Here is a 21,035-nt window from a genome sequence, read left to right as displayed (position 1 = left end):
AAGAGGCTTGAAACAGAACCTATGGACTACAAGGAAAGGAGCAATCAACCGCAAAGTTTCCTATTTGATTACTCTGTAATTTTATTTTTTTAGGAAACTATGGATTAAGGTTTTTATTATAATTAATTGCCTTAATTGTATGATTGGATGATTTATAAGATTGATAACATGTTTTACTGGGATAACATGCCATAGAGAATAGGTGGTGTTATATTGTTGCATAACTAGCATCATTACATGAGCATAGTAGCTATTATGTCTTCAGCGACTAGTATGATAGTTATTATGGGATTATTTTGATTTTAAATTATCCTAAAAAATTAATTAATAAATATTATGATTTTTGTTAAAAAAATCTAGATTAATAATTGAATTAATTAATTTTGGATAATTAACATCAAGACAAATAATCATTATGGAAATTATTTTGATTTCAAATTATCCTTATGAATGATAATTATTATGATTGCTAAAATCTAGATTAATAATTAAATCGGTTATTTGGATGATTTAAATCTAGAAAAATAATTAAGCAAATTTCCGAAGAGAATAATTTATTTTGCGATTATTTTGTGGGTCTTCTAAAATGGTCATCTGTTAAACACACGCTGCATACCACAATCATGTATCATGATTGTGTGAAGCACACACTGTCTATCTTGACCGAATTTTAGGACCTTAATGATTTCAAAATTCAGATAAGTTAAGCGATGCACGTTCATCGGCGCTCTTGCTTACATAGTTTTTGAAATCAAACAAAGAATACTCTTAATAAAATAATTCTTTGAAATTGGAAAAATTGCTTATGTTGAATGGAAGGAGATTTAAATTAATTTAACCTTCAAGCGCATTATAGGACCATTAATAAAATAATCATGTGAAGTCCCATCGAATAAGCATGATTGGATTTTATTAGATGGGACCTAAATAATTATGGGAAGAGATTTAAATTAAGAAATTAATTTAACCTCCAGGCGCATTGTGGGCCTATCAATAAAATAATCATGTAAGGCCCCAACGGATAAGCATGATTGGATTTTATTGGGCCTTAATAATTTCAAAATTTTAATAAAGTATTGTACAGCCCAACGTTGATAATACTAAGTTATTAAGGATAATTTTGAAATTAAACAATAAATTCAATAGAGCTTATAAAAATTCTAAAAAAAAAATTGAATGGGTGAAGGTTTTAAATTAAGTATTTAATTTTAAAACCTGTGGGTTCCATTTGCGGGTCCATTAATAAAATGGTCATGTGAAGCCTCGTCAGATAAGCATGATCAGATTTTATTTGATTGGACCTTAATAATTTCAAAATTTTAGTTAGATATTGTACGGACCGTCGTCGGCAATATTTAGAAACTAAAGACAATTTTGAAATTAAATAAAGGTTAATTACATTCAAATTTTGTAAAGTTATTAACCCTCCCGTCAAGGCTCTGATAATGGCACCGAAGACCCAAATAACAATTTTAGTTTTTACAAGTATCTTCCTCGTCGTAAGCCTTGTAAAGATAAACTAAAGGATTGTTAACAATAAACATGAGTAGTTATGAGAATCTACTTGTACTTCGTTTGTTTATTGCATTATTTGTTTGTAATTGTGTAATTGTGTAGTTTATATGTTTTTTCAGAAAATGACTTCCTTCAATCCTTTAGCCATGATTTTGAGTAAAAAACTCTAGATGGTACAAACTATGAAGAATGGAAAAGGAACCTTGATATTGTTCTTAAACATGAAAAGCTGAAATTTGTCCTTACCGTACCAAAGCCATGGCAAATTGTAGAGAGTGCATCTAAGGAAACTAAGATACATTTCTTAGATTGGGAGAAGGAAGATATGGTAATTCGCTGCTATATTATTGTCAGTCTTTCCAAATACTTGCAGAAGCAAGACATGATTAAGAGTGGAGTAGAAATGCTTCAGACTCTTAATGACATGTTTGTTGCGTCAAGCAGTTCTGCTAGACAGAATGCACTCAGTGCAGGTTTTGGTAAGAGTCTTGTTAAATCCAAAGGGAAATCGAAGGGTGGTAACAAGAACAAAATGACTTGGTTATCAGTTGTCAAACCAGTTGCAATGAAGAAGCCGAAAGACAAGTGCTTCAAGTGTGGACTAAAGGGACACTGTATGAAAGATTGCCCAGAGGTGATGAAAAGCAAAAGGTAAGGGTAATTTAAAAGGCTAAATTAGTGGATGAATCTATGATTCAAGAACCATTAACTATGTTTGTTACTCTTTGCAGTGGTTCAAGCATAGAGTGCCTATTACCATTGGACAAAGATATTTTAAGCTTGAAGATGAGGAGCTTGTGTCTGCATTAGCAGTAGAACAAGTTATATTATTTTTTGATAATTTATGACTTTAGTTTTGGATGATTGTTTATTTATTCCGGATTTGAAGAGGAATTTTATTTTTGTCAGTTGTTTTATGGAAACATGGTTTAACAGTACAATTTAATTCCTCAGTTTCAATAAGAAGTTCATCTTCTATTTATTCTGGTATATTAAATTGTCTTTATTACTTGAGTTATATATCCCATTTAATTTATTATGGTGAATGGAAAGGATGATGAACAAGGATTTTCACCAAAGAAATAAAAGTTTCAAATGAAACATAACTTTGACCTTTGTAATTGAGTCACATTACCTCAAGTAGGAAATATGTTTTAGTCAAAAGAGGGACTGAAAGTTCAAGAATCTTTTAACTAAAAGCTACATGTTAGTCCTATTTAGAAGGTAAAATCGTTAAGCAATCCTACAAGGGGCCAAAAAGATTTGCGCAACTATTCAACTGGAAATGGCAAATACTAGTGTATGTGGACCAATTAGCATTCAGACTAGAAGAGGTGATGAGTACTTCATTATATTAGTGTTTACTCTGGATTTGGACAGATGAACCAAGTGCACCATAAGTCTAAAGCTTTTGAAAATTTCCAAGAGGTTTAAGTCTGAGGCAGAAAAGTGTGTAGGTGTTCAAATCAAAGCACTTTGGTCTGACTAAAGTGTTGGCTAACTGTCTGGTAAGTTCAGGTCTTACCTGATTTAAGAGGGGATAGTTTTCGTAACTGTCAACTCTAAGTATGCATTAGTTGAATGAAGTTGCAGTATGCAAAAATCAAACATTTCTAGACTTGGTGAAGATCATGTTCAGTTATTCATCTTTGCCAATGTTGTTCAAGGGAGATGCCTATGAGAAGGAAATGTACCTTCTTAACTTGGTTCCGTCAAAGTTTGTTGTAAAGACACCTAAAGAATTATGGAAAGGATACAAGCCTAGATCAAACCATATTCGAATTTAGGGTGCTACGGCACACGTCCTACAACAGCAGTCACATAAGATGGAATCTTGTATGGAAGAGTGCATATCTTTTGGCTACCTAAGAGAACTAGGGATGAATTCTTATTTAGTCTTAAGGACAAGATAATCTAAGTGAGCACTCACATGATTTTCTTAAAGGAGGACTAGATGAGAAATTATAAGCTCTTAAGTAATGTTATTCTGGATGATATTTATCTCAGATCAAGAATTTTCAGAATCTCTAGAAGCTTCATCCACTGTTCCCTTGATTGTTCAAGAGGAGATAGATATATCTCTAGGGGAACAAACAAGAGAACCGTAATTGAAAATTCAACATGATAATATATAAGTGAAACTAGTAGAAATATTAGTATCACATGTGGATGAACAATATCAAGAATAAGCGGATCCTCAAGAAATTGAAGATCCACCATTTGACCCACACTTTGTTTTACCTATAAATATACAAGATCTAGTGCAGTACATTCGTAGTGGGAGAGAACCTTGTTAACTCTCAAGTTGTCTCTTGTTGAGTGACATTGATCCTACTAGTTACGATAATGCACTAGAAGATGTTGTTGATCAAGTGTTGCTCAAGCTATGAACAATGAGATGAAATGCTTGTATTTCAACTCTGTTCGGTCCTAGTAAAGACACCAAGAGGGGTAAAACCCACAAGGTGCATGTGGACATAAACGACAAAGAGAGGATGGACAAGAAGGTGAAAACCTTCCAAGCTAGCTTGGAGGCAATTTTTACCAAACGTCATGCTTGAGTCTATCCAGATTCTCTTAGTTGCTATAAGTCTCAATTATGAGATTTCATTTTAGTAGTTGGATGTCAGGATATCTACATACAACAACCAAAAAGGGTTTATAGCAAATGGGTAGGAACACACGATATGCAAGTTGTGAAAGTCTATTTCATAGACTTAAGCAAGCATCGAGGTCTTGAAACATCAGTTTTGATCATGTTATCAAAATTTTTACTTTGAGAGAACCTTGATGAATAATGTGTATTTGTATGTAAAGGATCCAACGGAAGACAATAATTTTTCTAGTACTTTATGTAGATGATATGCTCCTTATTGGAAACAATGTGGAGGTAATATCAAGCATGAAGAGTTGGCTAAGTTAGTGTTTTGGTGTGGAAGTACTGGAGAAGCCAATTATATTCTTGGTTTAAAACTCTTATGAGACTGGAAGAATAAGTTGTTGGCATCACCTCGGGCTACTTACATTGACAAAACTCTTGCCAAAATTCAACATGAGAATTCTAAGAGAAGAATTATAAATTCTCAGATGTGGAATTCATCTTCCATAAGAGTAACCAAAACTCTTAAGAAGGAAGAATGTATGAGCAGGATATCTTATGCTTTGGCAAAGGTAGACTCATGCATATCATGTTGGGCGTTAAACTAGACATTTGTCACGCAGTGGGAGTAGTGAGACAGTACCATTCTGAACCTAGAGAAATACTAGATTATTGTTAAGCATGTACTCAAGTATCTTTGAAGAATGAGAGATTATATGCTGGTATATTCTAGTGGGAGTCTTGAAAAGCAGAGTTTTCACAAATTCAATTATTTCAAGTGGATATTGACTCAAAAAAATCAATCTTGAGCTATGAGTTTTACTCAACTAGGATATGAATAGAGGTGGATCTTGTAGTCCCAGTTACTAAGAGTTTGCCTGAACTTGTGTTCAAGAGGCATGTTACTTCTTTGGGTCTTAGGAGGATCCAAGACTTGCATTAAGCGAATGGGAGTTAGTGATTTCATTGTGCTCTTGGAGTAAAACAATGAAATAATGAAATCATTTTCTGAATTTCATAAATAAGGTTTTATTTATTTATTTTGCACACTATTTACAAACATCAAGGTCCGGATCAATTGTGGAGTATATGATCATATGAATATGTTCATGGAGGACATGATTATAGGTTCTCACAATTGATGAATAGATTCACAGCTGTTAAATAAAGTTGGGCACTTTATTTAGGCTGCAATATTTTATGAAATGGTTTTGTCCGAATCATTGTAAAATATTGGTGTGAATTAACATTCACATTGAAAGGATCAAGGAGAGATTTGATTAAGGTTGTTTTTCTGTTATAAGGTATCAAATCTCCAGTTAACTATAGTTATGTAATTGCTCTTAATCCTAAGTTTATTATAAATAAGTGATCAAATAGTTTTCATTCTTTGATTTACCAACGGGTGAGGTTCGATCTATTGACGGCCAATAACTCAGTATTTTGGGAGTGAGATTATTTGATTATCGGTATTTATGAGATAAAAAAACATGGAATTTGTAGGATATGTCCCCTTGATATGTTTCGGTACTTGGATATAAAAGACACTGGCCAGTGCATATAATCTATTAGAGAAACTATCATAATCAAGGGAATAAATAATTGATTGAGTTACATAAAACTTGTCAATCAATTATAGACATTCTACAAAGGGGCGATGCATATTCATGTTATAAGTATTGTTAATCTTGGAGTTCAAGTTCGGGCTTTTAGTGGAGTATCACTGAATTAGATAATCATTCGTTGATTATCAGGAGCCTTGATTAATAACATATGGTAGATCCCCAAGCTAGCTTGAGACAAGGGATGAGGTGTTTATTCAGATAGATGATGACTTATTGGTTACATGGTCTTGGGTTTCTCGACTTAAGTTTGTATCCAAAAAAGCAAGTGGGAGATTGTTGGATTTGCTCTTTTACTAAAGCCCAAATAGGCTATTAGTATGAGAAGAGCCTAAGAAACCTATAGTCCAATGAGCTAGGATTTTCTTGGAACCCATATAAATAGTACCACTTAAGTCATCAGCCTCAAAGGTTTTTTGAGAGAGAAAAGAGGCAAGCTCAAATCTGATTTGTGCCCACACACTTCCTCTTCCTCCTCGAGAGATAGCTTGGAAGGTTTACTTCAACAGTTCGTGAGTTCGTGCTGTGATGCAAAGAGCTCAAGCGTGAGGAACAACATCATCTCACATCTGCGCCATTAAAGAGGTAAATGATAAAATCATGATGATTCATATACATCTAAATCACACTGGTCTCATACGCTTCCGCAGATGCATTGCTCCTACATATTGAACTTCTCGGCACTCGTTTTTTGTGGAGCAAGAGTGAAAAGCTTCCACCTTTTTCTGTTTTACTACCTTTGATTGTGTGGGCCTAACCGTGCGTCGTGTTTGGTTGCTTGAAATTTTGGGTTGTCTTTGCTTGCTGGAGATATTTTGTTCGAGAAGAAACAATCACTTATGCTTGTGGGTTTTTTTTTCTCTTTTCTGTTTTAGGGCTCGTTTGTATTGCCTTTTCAAGAAAGTCCTTTTTATCACTTCCTTATTTTAAAAGTACTTTCTATAAAAGTTACAGCTATTTCAATTTTTTTAAAAATATTTAATTTTTGAAAAAAATATTTGGCTTTTGACTTCTGCTTTTTTAAAAAGCTAAAATTTTTAGCTTTCGAAAAAAGTAAATTTTTGACTTTTTTTATGACTTCTGTTTTTTTTAAAAAACTGCATCCAAACAGACTTTTTTCGAAAAGTGCTTTTTTCTCAAAAAAAGTAGCTTTTGAAGAAAAAAAAGTCCATCCAAACAGGCTCTTAATCAAGTACAATACAACGATGAAGAAGGCATAATTCGGTTGAAAGTTAACTTCAAAAGGAGAAAATTTGTTAATTGCAAATGGAAAAATTATGTTTTTGGCTTACCCTCTAATTTTTAAAAAGTTTAATAAAAATGATGGGTCAATTCAAAATTATAAAGGTAATTTTATAAAGGGGTTTGATTTTCTCATGTTGCATGAGAATTCAATTTTCATGTTGTGACTCAACTAGTGGTGGGACCCACATTTATTTAAAAAAAAAGTTTTGCACGCAAATCAAGAGTCACACGCAAATCGAAGGGTCACAACATGAGAATTGAATTCTCATGCCACATGAGAAAATGTTTTTCCTTTTATAAAATTACCTTACATTCTGAATAATATTTGACAAATAATTAAACATAGACTCAAGAAAATTAGCTAATATTTACAGTAATATTTTTGTCCTACTAAATAATTTTTTGATAACATTCATAAAAAGCTTACTTTTCCATCATATTTTTAGCAATTATGATTCTCAAATAAATTTTTTTTTCTCCTTTACCAAATACAAATACCTATAAAAGAATTAGATCAAGAGTCTCAAGGTGTGGCATTGTTCGTAAGCGAATTGTACCCGAAAAAAGGATTATTGTAGTTAAAAGATTACTAGTTTGATCTCTAGACGAAGCACCCTAAGGCTAGTGATAAAAATCTTTGCACTCTACGTCATTAAGGGGATTAATCTCATTCAAATGCATAGAGATATCCTGGAAAAAAAATTAGATCGGATAATTGTTTTTAGAGTAAATATCATTTTTTGTCCTCAACAAATTTTACGATCCTCGCTTTAGTTTCTAAAAAATAAAAAGACCTATCGTGGTCCTTAAAAAATTCAAAATGGACCCATTTAGTTAAAATCGTGGTCCCTCCTCACAAATTCAAAAAGATCTATATTAGTCCCTCAAAAGGACAAAAAAAGGGTCCATTTTGAAATTTTTAAGGACCACGATGAGCCTTTTTATTTGCTAGGGATTGAAGTGGGTATCGTGAAATTTGCTGAGTACCAGAAATGATATTTACTGTTGTTTTTAAGACCCTATCTAATTCAATCTGCGAACATTTCTAATTATTATCAATTTAAAGGTTTCATAATTTGTAAATTTTATTTGTAAATTTTTATTCATATCAAATTGTAAATCATTTTTTAAGACTTGGATATTGTGCAGTTTCAAAAGTAGTGTGTTAAGATCCTACTATATACATATTTCTAAAAAGAAAAAGAACAAAACACTGACTACGCGTGCAACCTACATTGTACTCTCGATTTGCAGATCTTCTCACATGGGACATCACCTAATTCACGTGTCGGAATGATGGACAAGATGCTTTCCTGTTATGTTATGCATAGAAACAATACTATTTTTAATTTTTTATTATAAAAGAATTATCATAATTGATTATGAGATATACTTATTTATATTAAAAGTGATGTATCTTTTTCTTCAATAACATTTTTTATTATTTTAACAAGGAAAAAATTCAATTACATTATGATGAGCTCAGATATATTATTCCAACTCGAGCATCTCATTTTCTTCATGTGGAAAAAATGGAAGACCGGCCAGAACTGTACTGCCAAAAGTGGGTGAATAATTTAATTTCGAAAAATTACATAAACGTTTATTAACTGTATATATATTTTCAGCGCAAAAATGAAAATGATTTTATATATAGTAAGTTGATTAAAAATGACAACTGGTACTATTAATATGAATCCCATTACTTAAGCATGCAGTTCGTCCAGTTGAATTAAAAAGTGATATTATTCTCACGAACCAAAAGTCCTTGCTGACTCATAGATGACTAAAAATCTACCTTTTTCTTTATTTCAATTCAAAGGCTCAGGTTAGGCATTTACGTTAGTGTAAATTGTACACTCATTATTAGTCTCTATCTTGGTGTTTTTCTCGTTTCAGGCTTCTGATCTAGCCTAATTGTGGTCTCTAACAAGTCCCACAACTCACCATATTTCCAGATTTTTTGTCACGTGGTACATGCTTGACTTCTTGGAGTTTATTAATGGAAAAAATATTTTTGTTTTCATTGCACAAAAAATTTTATGTCACGTTCAAATAAAAGTGAATGGGTCACGTTAATCTTCTCTCTTTTTTTTTATAATAAAATTTATTCACTTTTATGTAATTGTGGCAAGAGAAATTTGTTTTGCAGCAAAAATAAAATCTATCGTTTGTCTTACACTATTTTCTCTAAATTTAGCAAAAACCTGAAACAAAAATTAAGAGAGCTACAAGTAGGGGTGCTAAACGACTCGGGGGCCTTTGGTTCGGCTCGTAAAGGCCTGAGCTCGTTTAATAAAAGCTCGTGTTGGAACCAGGCTTGAACTTGTATAAAAACTCGTTTAATAAAAAGGCATCAGGCTCTAATTCAGAAGCTCGGCCTAAGAGCCTCCCAGGCTAGCCTAGTATATAAATATTTATTTATACTTTTTATACTACTTGTAATAACTCTCTCTCATCAATTTATTTCACCCCATTTTATTGGTTTAACAGACTTTTTGAATGATTTTGTTCTATATTATGCTATTTGGATATATATTGAATTTATGTATATTTATGGAATTACTACTGTTGTTCTATATTATCCTTCATCCTCCTTCACACAAACAAACTCACAAAAACTCATTCGTTCAACTGTGCACGGCTCGTTTGTGTCAATTTATTTTTTATTTTTTTTATTTTATTTTTATTTTTGTTGGCACTTTTTTATAATGGGCTAAGATAATATAACCTGTTATCTACCTTCTCTCACTTTAATTTTTTTATTTATTGTAGACTTTGTAAATTATTGCTGCAAATTGGAAGTTAAAGTTTCTATCTGGAAATTGATTTTTTGTGGAATTCTGTTCTCTTATTTTTATTCTTTAACATGCTAACAGGCTAAGACAGGCTTCACACAGACTTTTATTTTTTGTAAATAAACATGGCCACAGGCCAATATTGTATTCGTAACAGGTAACAGGCTAAGGCCAGTCGGACACGTTTAAATACAGGCTTGGCCCGTTAAGATCAAAGTTCGGCTCGGCTCGGCCCGTTAACACCCCTAGCTACAAGAATGTTTAAAAAATAAAATAGGAACGTATATTGTTAGGTTTAAACGGAATTAAGAATTTTAAAATAAAAATTACATGTCATTTTTTTAAGAATAATAAACTAAAAAAATAAATCATTCTCATGTTAAAAAAAAGTCAAATTTAATAAATAATAGTGAGCACTCAGTGCATTGTATTAATTTTTAAATGATTTTAATTTTTTTAAAATTTTAAAAATAGAATATATTTAAAACTAAAATAATATATGCATAGTTAAATTGAAAAAAAAAATAAAATTTGGAATTTTAAATAAAAGAAATAAAAATAATACAGCCATTCAAATTTTAGAGTAAATAAGAATATAAGTCATACATATGCTCTAATTTAATAGATATATAGTAATTAATGAATGAATTGGGTAATTTAATTATGTTACCAAAGAACATGATGCTATACATAGATAAAACTCGGGAAAAACAATATACTTTCATTAAATTTGATATTTTTTTTCATAAGATGGATTATACTATTTTACAAAATAATGTTAAACTAGTATGTATTTTCAGTGTAACAGGATATTACATTGACATTCATTAATATTTTATTACATTATTATTATATCATTGATTCCATCAGTACTAAAATAGACAATAAAGAAAGACGGATTAAAGGATTGATAAATGCTAATATAAAATCCTTTTATTTTAATAATAATGATACACATTAATTAAAACTTTAAAACTATTTGTTTAACTTTATCATAGATTTTGATATTTGATTCAAAATATAGAACCGTGTTTCCAGCCCCTTTGTGTTTACTACGCTTTCGTTATCCACGTTTACCTCACGGTCGGTGGTCTTTCTTTCCGAACGGGAAAAAGAAATAGTAATAATAACCTCTCAAAATCAAATACTCAACTTAAATGATAGCACAAATTCTTCCAAAAACAATTATAGCCGAAAAGGATGTGCGACACTTTTTTCTCCTATTCTCCACTTATATAATGCGATTCACATGGTATACTCAATAATATATTTTAATAAAAAATAAAGAATCAAATAATGATAGTTCAGTTAAGGTATGTGAGCTAAGCATATGAGGTGAGAACATGTGATTGATCCTCTTTAATACTATTTTTTATAGTGATTTAAAATTTTAATCAAGGGTTTTATTTTTATTATGTTACATAATATAAAATCATCTTCCTACACACACAAATTTTATATGGGACCCACTTTAAATTTTTTCTCTTTTTCCTATTCTCTCTCATCTCTCTTCCTTTTGTGAGAGTAGGAAGTTTGTTTTTATGTTATATTACATAACAAAAACATTTCCCTTTAATCATAGACCCGTTCTGAATAAGATTATCTCTCGTAAAAGATAATCGTGAATCATCCAAAAAATAAAATAATAAAGAAAAAATACCTAACCATATTAATAATGACAAATAAAAAGGCAGTATAAAGCTGATCAAACCTGACAACACTTGGAAGACACATAGCTTTAGCTTTAGGGAGGAAATGGAGCTTCCGAATCAGAACAATTAGAGCGCGTCTCCATTGAGTTGTCAAAAAAAGTTCTTTTTATAATTTCCTTATTTTAAAATTATTTTTTATAAAAGTTACAGCTAATTAAATTTTTTTAAAAAATATTAGATTTTTAAAAAAAATATTTAATTTTTGAAAAAAATATTTAACTTTTGACTTCTGTCTTTTTTAGAAGCTAAAATTTTTAGCTTTTGAAAAAAGTAAATTTTTGACTTTTTTTATTACTTCTGTTTTTTTCTAAAAGAAGGTATCTAAATAGACATTTTTTGAGAAGTACTTTTTTTTCTTAAAAAAAGCAGCTTTTGAAGAAAAAAAATTCATCCAAACAGACTCTTAACGTGAATAAAACGTGTATATGTTTGAACTATTTGTTTTTTAAATATTTTATAATTAAAATTTCAATTAAATAACTTTTTTAAAAGATATTTCTTTCTTAAAAATTAAGCAGCTCTAAATATACACTATGATGAAAAATACAGTGGAGCTAAAAAAAAAGGTCGACTAAAAGATTCCTATGTTTGTTGTCAGTAATTGAATTGAAAGTTTGAATCTAAAGTAGGTAGGGAGCGCGTTGCATCAGAGGCACAGTAAACGATTCATGACTGAGGAACAACCGGATCTCCAACCTTTTATGAACAAACTGTACCAAGATCCAACATTAGGAAAATATTATTCTCTTTATGTAATTTGAAAAAAATATTATCTATATAAGATTATATTTTTTTATGTAACATGAGATAAGATATTTTATGTTACACTTATAAATTTATGTGTGTCTCATTGCACAGAAAAAGAGAAAAAAGAATTTGAAGTGGGTCCCACATCTTTTTGAATGTGTAGAAAAGACTTATTATTTTCTAATCACATGAGGCTAATATTTTCCTTTATTATAATGTTAAAATTATTCATTTAAAATCATGGGTGATTTTTTTGTAATATAATATGTAACATAAGTTTTATCTTACACTAATGCTGAATTACTTTTTTATAGTATAAATTCGTATACATAGAATTGAGTTAAACTAATAAAATGCATCTGTTTATATATTTTAGGGATTTGCATTTGTCATTTAACATGACAAAATAATTTTTTCTACACACATGACATTTTGTGGGGCCCACACATTTTGAAAAAAAAAAAAGAAATTACGGCACGCAAAACGAATCTCTATAACATTACACAATCACTTTTCTTACAACATAACTCTTATAAAACCCTATATTTTATACTCATAAGATATTATATCAATTAAGTATCAACTTATATGTTTCATTCGCGTTTGAATTATATTATATTTTACGCGTAAATAATTTTTATTTATAGAGTACTGAAAAAAGTTGTGATTTAAGTTTTTAAAAAAATATATAAAATAAGTTAATTTAATACACTTTTATGCATGTAATACATCTAAATTATATATACAAGCATACAGAATAGAAATTTGTCAAGATGTGACTAATAAATTAGATATTTTAGATACAAGTAGATCAATAATTACTATTTGATACAAGATTTGTTATTTTTATATTAGTATAAATTAATTCTTCCCCATAAAAGGCATGATAATTTTATAGTAGCATAAATTATTTATACTTTCAATTTCAATCATTGATTTTACTTACATTTAACATATCATGTGATTAATAAATTAGAGTAATTAGATGTAAGTAAATTAATAATTAAAATTAGTGTCAGACTTATTGTTTTTGTACCGTTGTAACTTGATCTTTACTCATACAATCATGAGCTATGATAATTTTAAATCAATGTAAGTTACAATGTTAGTCTTAAACGTTAATTTTATTTGATATATAGCTCACGTAACTAATAAATTAAAATCATCATATGTAAATAAAATAACGTTAAAATTTATTACTTTTTCATCGATACAAATTGATTCATAGCGCATTGCAAATACTAATTTCTACCTTGCAATAGAGATATGGTTTATGGAGGCATTGGAAACATGAGTTAATGGATGTATCCAAAGGTGTATATGCACTGTTAATTTACCGTTGATGATAGATATAATCCATTAGCCATCATCGAGTTGTGGACTATTTGCAAGTCACTTTTTTGTTAAGTTGCATATAGGAGTAAAAGTGGGCTGGGTTGAGTCAAGTTTTGCCCCGAAAAGTTCAAATCTATTTAAAAAAAATTAATTTGGTTCTGCTCAAGCCTAGTTCGAGTCTAACTGTTAGTCTGGCTTGACCCGTTTATAAAATAACAAATGGCCTGGCCTAGTCCGTTTGCCTATTAATTTTTAACTTTCAAGCATAACTATGAATCAACTTCACAAAATATTCAAATTCTGTTGCTATACCAAAAATCATAATTTCAACGTCCAAACATAATCATGAATCACAACAAAACTCATACAATCTGTATTAAGTCAATTTCAAAAGCAAAATGCTCAAACTAAATAACATATATTTCATCAGATCCAACAAACAAATTCATATTATGTAAATTAAAATAATTACATGAATCTAACAAACACTTCATGATGTTTGTAGTAAGTATAACATCTCCCAAAAATCTTTTAATATATTCATATACACAATCTAACATGCTGAGATGTTGGTTCCTCTTACATAAGAAATAAAGTCGAATTTCTATTAAAATATAATCGAATATAATTAAGTTATAAATATTTGCAATTGATTAAATTTATATCTTTTATTTTTTCTTCAAGTCATACTTATTCTATTTTATTTTATTTAAAATAAATAGTAAGATATAGGCCGACTGTAGGCTTATGGGTCAGACCTCTTGTGAAAGTGAGCCTACGACATTTTTATTGAACAAACTTTTTTAAAGCCCAAGCCCGACCTATTTTACGAAATATACTAGATCAGGTTTGACCTGACGTAGGCCGAGCCATAGATCCCTGTAGGTCAGTTCGGCCCGGCCCAGTTTCATCCCTAGTTGCATATATAGTGTGGTACCATCACTTTCCCAGTGCTAATTTTGCGGTGGGGTAACATAGAAAAAGGAAAAAAGAAGTGGATGGAAATGATGGCGGTTAGCTATATATTGTTGCCCATATATATAAAGATAGAACAATTTAAAAAAAAAATTTAAAATTTTTTTATAACAAACAAAAATATTGATGTCTTTAATTTTATATCTCAGTATTAAATATTTTTTGTTAAATAATCCATTTATTAAATATTAAAAAAAATTAATAAATGATATTTTAAGAGGATATAGCAAAACTATTTTAAAATTATTTCACAAAGATATTGCGCCATTAACAAAGTTGTAACATGGTGGGAGAGGGAGCTTCCAACCCATATAATCAATTATTAAATGTAGTACCCTTTGCAAGAATATTTCGGCAGAATTTTCAGGTACATGTACATGTAGTGTTATATATAGTGGAGGTTACAATCACCACCTTGTTAGTGGAAAGAACACAATAATTTAATGTCACTTTTGACTTCATATTGGAAGACAAGCAATCAAGGTAAAACCATCAGAGGTTGAAATACACTTGTCCTTTAAAACCTCAACTTAAACACAAATGACTTTTTTAAAAAAATATGCCTTTAGTATTATAAAAACTATAATAATCCTGAAATAAATTAAAATTACAAAAATATCATGATTTTCGCCTCAAAACAATATTGTATTAGGCTTATTGCATATAACTTATCTGCAGTGACGGCAGAAAAAGCGAATTCTTTTTTTTAACATAGTATAACCTATCCAAACTCTTCACCGTTAGATCAATCCTAGTGGTTTTTTATCTTTCCTATCTTCATATTTTTGGTATATTCATCTTGGTACACCATATGACTACATACTTTAACATTAATAGAAATTCAATAATACCCTTGTTATTATTATTTTTTAAGTACGTAGCTATATAATATTAGTTTTAGCTACATTTCGAAGTGAGAATACACACAGATTAATTAGCTGGAAGTTCTACAGAACAATTTAATAACAGTCATTTTGTAAAGAATTTAAATAAGTTTAGTTTCATACTTGTAAAAATCAGACCAATATATATATATGTGTGTGTGCGCGCTTTGTGACGTAAATAAACACTAAATGGAAAATGGAAAATGGAAAACTACCTACAGATACCAAAAAAGAAGAAGACAAGAGAACAATATTAAATATTTGACCAGATTTCAACTACAACCGGCGGCATTTTCTGAAGGTCAAAGCCTCTTTCATGTACACACTGCGTTAGACAATTGGACAAAAATATGTTCTTGACAAAACTGATAACGTTTTCTTGTTTTGCATGCAATTTTTAGAGACCAAGATGATATGTATATTTATTCAAAAAGGGGTTCATTATAAAGCGAGGACGGACTCGTTAAAACTTTTGAATTGCTATTAGCTAGTTTTGATAAATTAGTTCACTACAACTTAGAACGCAAGTAATATTACGTAAGAAATTACGTAATACTTTGGCCTGATTGAGTTCAACAAAAATAAATTTAGACTAATGTCTAAAGCTAGGAATTCTTTTCCATTAATTTTCCCTATGCGCAATTTGACTTGAATTACTCTATTTATTATGTATTCAATCTTCAAACTACTTTTTTTCCGGTGAAAATGTTCAAACTACTTTTTGTAACCAATATTCTCGGATCAAACTTTTTAGGCCTTGAGCCCTTGAAACTTGAAATGATCAACATCTATATTACAACATGCTTGAGCATTTGAATCAAATATCAGATACGAGATAACTTGGTGCCAACGAACGCACTATAATAAAATATCAAATTTGCCCCAAATAAATTTGCAGGAAAAATCACCTACTTCTAACCAGATTGATTTATTGAGATGCATGGCCCCAGTGTTTCGGAGAAAGTAATAACATGACTTGACTTCACAAGAATTTTCAGTTTTTCACACACACATACAACATATATGTACACACATATGTATTCAGGATCAATAACTACCTTCAAGTTCTGCTTATATTAAACTATTTTCTATCTTTTTGGTACATATTTAAACTATTATTTCGTAAGTGTAACAACCATGTAGTAGCGGAAATTGAAGACTATATATACGTGAATACTTTCCGACAAAGCAAATTCACTCGGGTATATTGACCTCAACAACTCTCAACTATATCCGCTTCAGTCTTCCCCCTTTTTTAATGTTAGTTTTTCCGAAAAGGAATAAAAGATCGCTGACCGTACAGTTGACAACACAAATTTTAACTATAGTAGAAGTAGTTGGCGTGATACGAAAAGTCAAACAAAACGCATATTTCCAATACTATGCTTTTGACATCTATAATCAAAAGGGATGAATCAGTAAATACAGACTAAAACCGAGTGATCCCGTTCCTTAGTGGTTGCTTGCCTTTGTGGAACACGACCACGGGCTTTCATGTAGAATTTTTTGTTAGCACTTCATGATTTTAATTATTATTATTATTTTTTGTGGGAAAAGCCGTAAAGCATTAAATATTGAGAGTTTGTTTGGCAACAAAAATTTAAGTTAAAAATTACTTTTAAGTTAAAAATAAAAATTTTAAAAATAAAATTAAAAGCCATGCATTTGATAATTGTATAAAATTGGTTTTAGGATTTTAAAGGGAAAGAGATGAAATGATTTATTATTAGGGTAAAATATTAGGATAAATGATAATATATATATAAATTTAGAATAATTGTGTAATTAAAAAATAAATATGACAATTCCAAAAAATCGACATATATATATCTTACAAAGAAGCTCATTCTCAAAAAATTTAACTTTTAATTTTTTTTCTTTATTATAAAAAAATCTCTTTTATGATAAGAGCTTTTGTAAAATTAAGTTTAGCTAAGTTTTTACTTATAAGGAAAAGCTAAATTTAAAAAACACTTCCAATTTAAGTTTTGTTTTCTCCTCATATTGATAGAATTTAACTGTGATGCTTTATTGACTTAAGAAAAAATTGATGTCTTTTTACGTAATATTATTTTATATTATTATTTAATCATGTATCAATAAATTATTAAAATTTTTGACAAAATCAATCATCAAAAGTTTATATCTTCAATAATATATTTATTCACTATTAAATAATGAAAAAAATTGTGTGTCCTTTACTTAAGTCATTTTAAAAGAAATGTAAACACAAAAAGGTAGGATTCACACTTTTATTTTTTTTATTTTTATTTTTTCAATGAGATCCACACCTCTTTGTATCTATCTCTCTTCTAAAATGATCTAAGTATGTATTTTTTAAAACGACACACTCTTTTTCCTTAAATAATGAAGGAAAAATATTTGTACTTTTAAATAATACAACTTGTGTCATTTTACTCTCATAAAGAAATGAGATCTACACATTTATTTTATTTTTTATCCACCCTCTCTTTCTCTTTCATGATTTCTCTCTTCTTCTCTCTTAAAATAACATAATTTTACGTCGTTTAAAATAAGATATACTTTTTTCAAATAATAATGTAAAAACTTTACATTCCACTTATGATTTTGGGAACCCGAGCACGAACAGAAAGTCCATTTGATACAAGCACTTTTTTGTGTCCCTCACTTCCATCTTTTAATAAAGTTAAAGTGGCACCCACGAAACTTGGTTCCGTCCGTAATATACGACCAAAACCAATGGCAATAACATAACACCCCTCTTTAAATACCCACACCTAGATCCGTTTCGAACACTAGTTTGTTTAAAGTGGTCTCTAAAAATTGACGCTGTCTTCACCTGCTATTTCATCCATCATCTTCAGGGCTAACACGCACAAACCGTTAATATTGTTATTGTGATTCACCATGATGCAGATAAGCTCAACCCTACCCGCAAACAACCTTCACATGTTCCAAACAAGACGCGCCAGCTTCAGATGCCGAGCCTCACCCTTGAACCCATTCCCAACCTCCACCACCGAGTCCACACGGTTGCACCTCGCTAACCTCGACAAACTCCTCCTCAAACAATCGCCGGAACCTCCCACTCAACAACAACAACAACCAATTCAAAATAACAATGACGAAAGCCATGACTTAACAACAACAACAACAACAACAACAACAACGGAAAAGAAAGGAAAGAACGTTCTGGAAGGTCTAAACCTTGCGAGGATGTGGTCGGACATGAAAGCCACCGAGGAAATGTCACCGCGCCACCTCAACCGCCTTCAGCGTTTGCTCTCCAAGACGGCGGAGTACTCGCCGCGAAACGCCCTCGGAAGCCGGTGGAGGGAATACCACGGCAGCAAAGACTGGAAAGGCATGCTCGACCCTCTCGACGAGAATCTTCGGCGAGAGGTGGTGCGCTACGGCGAGTTCGTCCAAGCCGCGTACAATTCCTTTCACTCCAACCCTGCCATGTCAGCAGAGGAGCCTCCGTTTCCTCGCCACGTGGCGTTGCAGGACAGGTCATACAGAGTAACAAAAAGCCTCTACGCCACGTCATCAATCGGGTTGCCCAAATGGGTCGACGAAGTTGCCCCGGATCTTGGATGGATGACCCAAAGGTCAAGTTGGATGGGATACGTCGCCGTTTGCGACGATTGGAGGGAGATCGCGCGTTTGGGTCGGAGGGACATTGTTATCTCTCTCCGCGGGACCGCCACGTGTCTTGAATGGGCGGAGAATATGAGAGCGCACTTAATCGAAGTAACCGATGACACAAAAGCCCAAGAAAAGTCCAAGCCCAAGCCCAAAGTAGAGTGCGGGTTCTTGAGCCTGTACAAGACAAGAGGAGCTCACGTGCCGAGCCTGGCTGAGTCCGTGATCGAAGAGGTGAAGCGGCTCATGGAAGTGTACAAAGGTGAGACCCTAAGCATAACGGTCACAGGACACAGCCTCGGTGCGGCACTGGCGTTGTTGGTGGCTGATGAGATCAGCACTTGTAGCCCAGAAGTACCACCAGTGGCTGTTTTTTCCTTTGGTGGGCCCAGGGTGGGTAACAAGGCCTTTGGGGATAAAGTCATGGCCCAAAATGTGAAAGTGTTGAGAATAGTGAATTCCCAAGATTTGATCACAAGGGTTCCTGGGATGTTGGTGAGTGAAGAGGTTGAGCAAAAATTAAGGACCTCCAAAGTTGGTGGTGCTGTCCTTGACAGGCTGGATGAGTACTCGCACGTGGGGACAGAACTACGTGTGGATACGAAGATGTCGCCATATTTGAAACCGGATGCTGACATGGCATGTTGTCATGACTTGGAGGCTTACCTACACTTAGTGGATGGGTTCTTGGCCTCTAATTGTCCATTTAGAGCCAATGCAAAGAGAAGCTTGGCTAAATTAATGCAATACCAAAGCTCTAATGTAAAAAAATTATATACTAACAAGGCTAAATCCTTGAGTGTGAATCTTCAAAGACAGGGATCATTCTCTATCTCTGGTTATTTGCCCAGTCCATCTTAATCTAAACTCAAATGTGAATACAAACCACGTTATATGTATGTAGCCCGTGTGTCATGCATGTCTCTCTTTGTTTATAGTTCTTCTTCTGCATTCGGATACACATCATTTTCAAAAAGTCACTTGACACAAGTTAAAAATAATTGAGTGTTTTGCGTGTGGGTAAACTATTTCCACATATAACTAACAGAGGTCAGAGGCCAGTAGTTGGCACTTACAATTGCCGCGTACGTATCAAATTAGGAAAGAATCTCAACCTTTTTCTGAATTATTTTATAAATAACAATAGAATGAAATGTGTGAACCTTATCTCGCAAAAATTCAAACTACTGTGCGGCAAGAGCCCTGAAAAACATACCTATTTGAAATATTGATAACACTGCAATTCTTCCTCGGTCATTGCGCTCATGGAACAGAAATGGATAGCAAAAAGTGTGTTATTTTTAAAGAATATAAATTTAGATACTTTTTAAAAAAGAGATAAATATAAAGAGACATGGGTCTCATTGAAAAAATAAAGATGTGAGTCTAATTTTTTTATCTATTTCTTTCTTAAAAGGATCTATATTTGTATCCTTTAAAAGGACACATACTTTTATTATGATATTTACACTTTGATTTTTTAACACTTTTTGTTTAAATCTTCTTTATATTTATATTTATTTATTTTATGAAGAAAAAAGAAATTTAAAAATTAATTGCGTAATAAAATCATTTTATAAATATTAATGTCTTTGTTCAAATTCTTTTTAGTGTTGTTATTTGCAAGTTAATATATTCAAGTAATTTACACTTATTTTTATTGAAAACGAAAGGTAAAGACTTTGTGTTGAAATTTATATTTTTTTACATCTTATTATCCAAAAAATTTGTAAAAATCATGTAATGAAATTTATTTATACATAATATTATTAATTATGTTCAAGTGATCACTTTTGACTTGAGCTGTTGTCATTGATTACGTACCGTTGTTAATACAAACAAATAAACTGATAGAGTACTAAGAAATTTAATATGATTTGGCAATTTCCCGCTTTCACCATATTTAATTTTAAAAACTAACAACAACAATAATAATAAATTACAATTTTTTAAATTAAATTCCCACAAACTCAAAA

The 21,035-nt window shown here is 31.3% G+C and overlaps 1 protein-coding gene across 1 annotated transcript; it reads left to right on the top strand.

The window, feature by feature from the left end:
- The first annotated feature begins 18,321 nt into the window (after positions 1 to 18,321).
- LOC133299396 (phospholipase A1-Ibeta2, chloroplastic-like) lies at positions 18,322 to 19,920 on the top strand. Its single transcript, XM_061498851.1, has one exon. The coding sequence runs from the start codon at positions 18,322 to 18,324 to the stop codon at positions 19,918 to 19,920; it is 1,599 nt and encodes a 532-aa protein (XP_061354835.1).
- Positions 19,921 to 21,035: the final 1,115 nt, after the last annotated feature.

The sequence above is a fragment of the Gastrolobium bilobum genome, unplaced genomic scaffold (genome assembly GCF_033153095.1).
Source record: "Gastrolobium bilobum isolate Gb01-03AN ecotype WA unplaced genomic scaffold, APGP_CSIRO_Gbil_v1 utg1549, whole genome shotgun sequence".
Classification (NCBI taxonomy): Eukaryota; Viridiplantae; Streptophyta; class Magnoliopsida; order Fabales; family Fabaceae; genus Gastrolobium; species Gastrolobium bilobum.
This window is presented reverse-complemented; position numbering and strand designations above follow the sequence as displayed.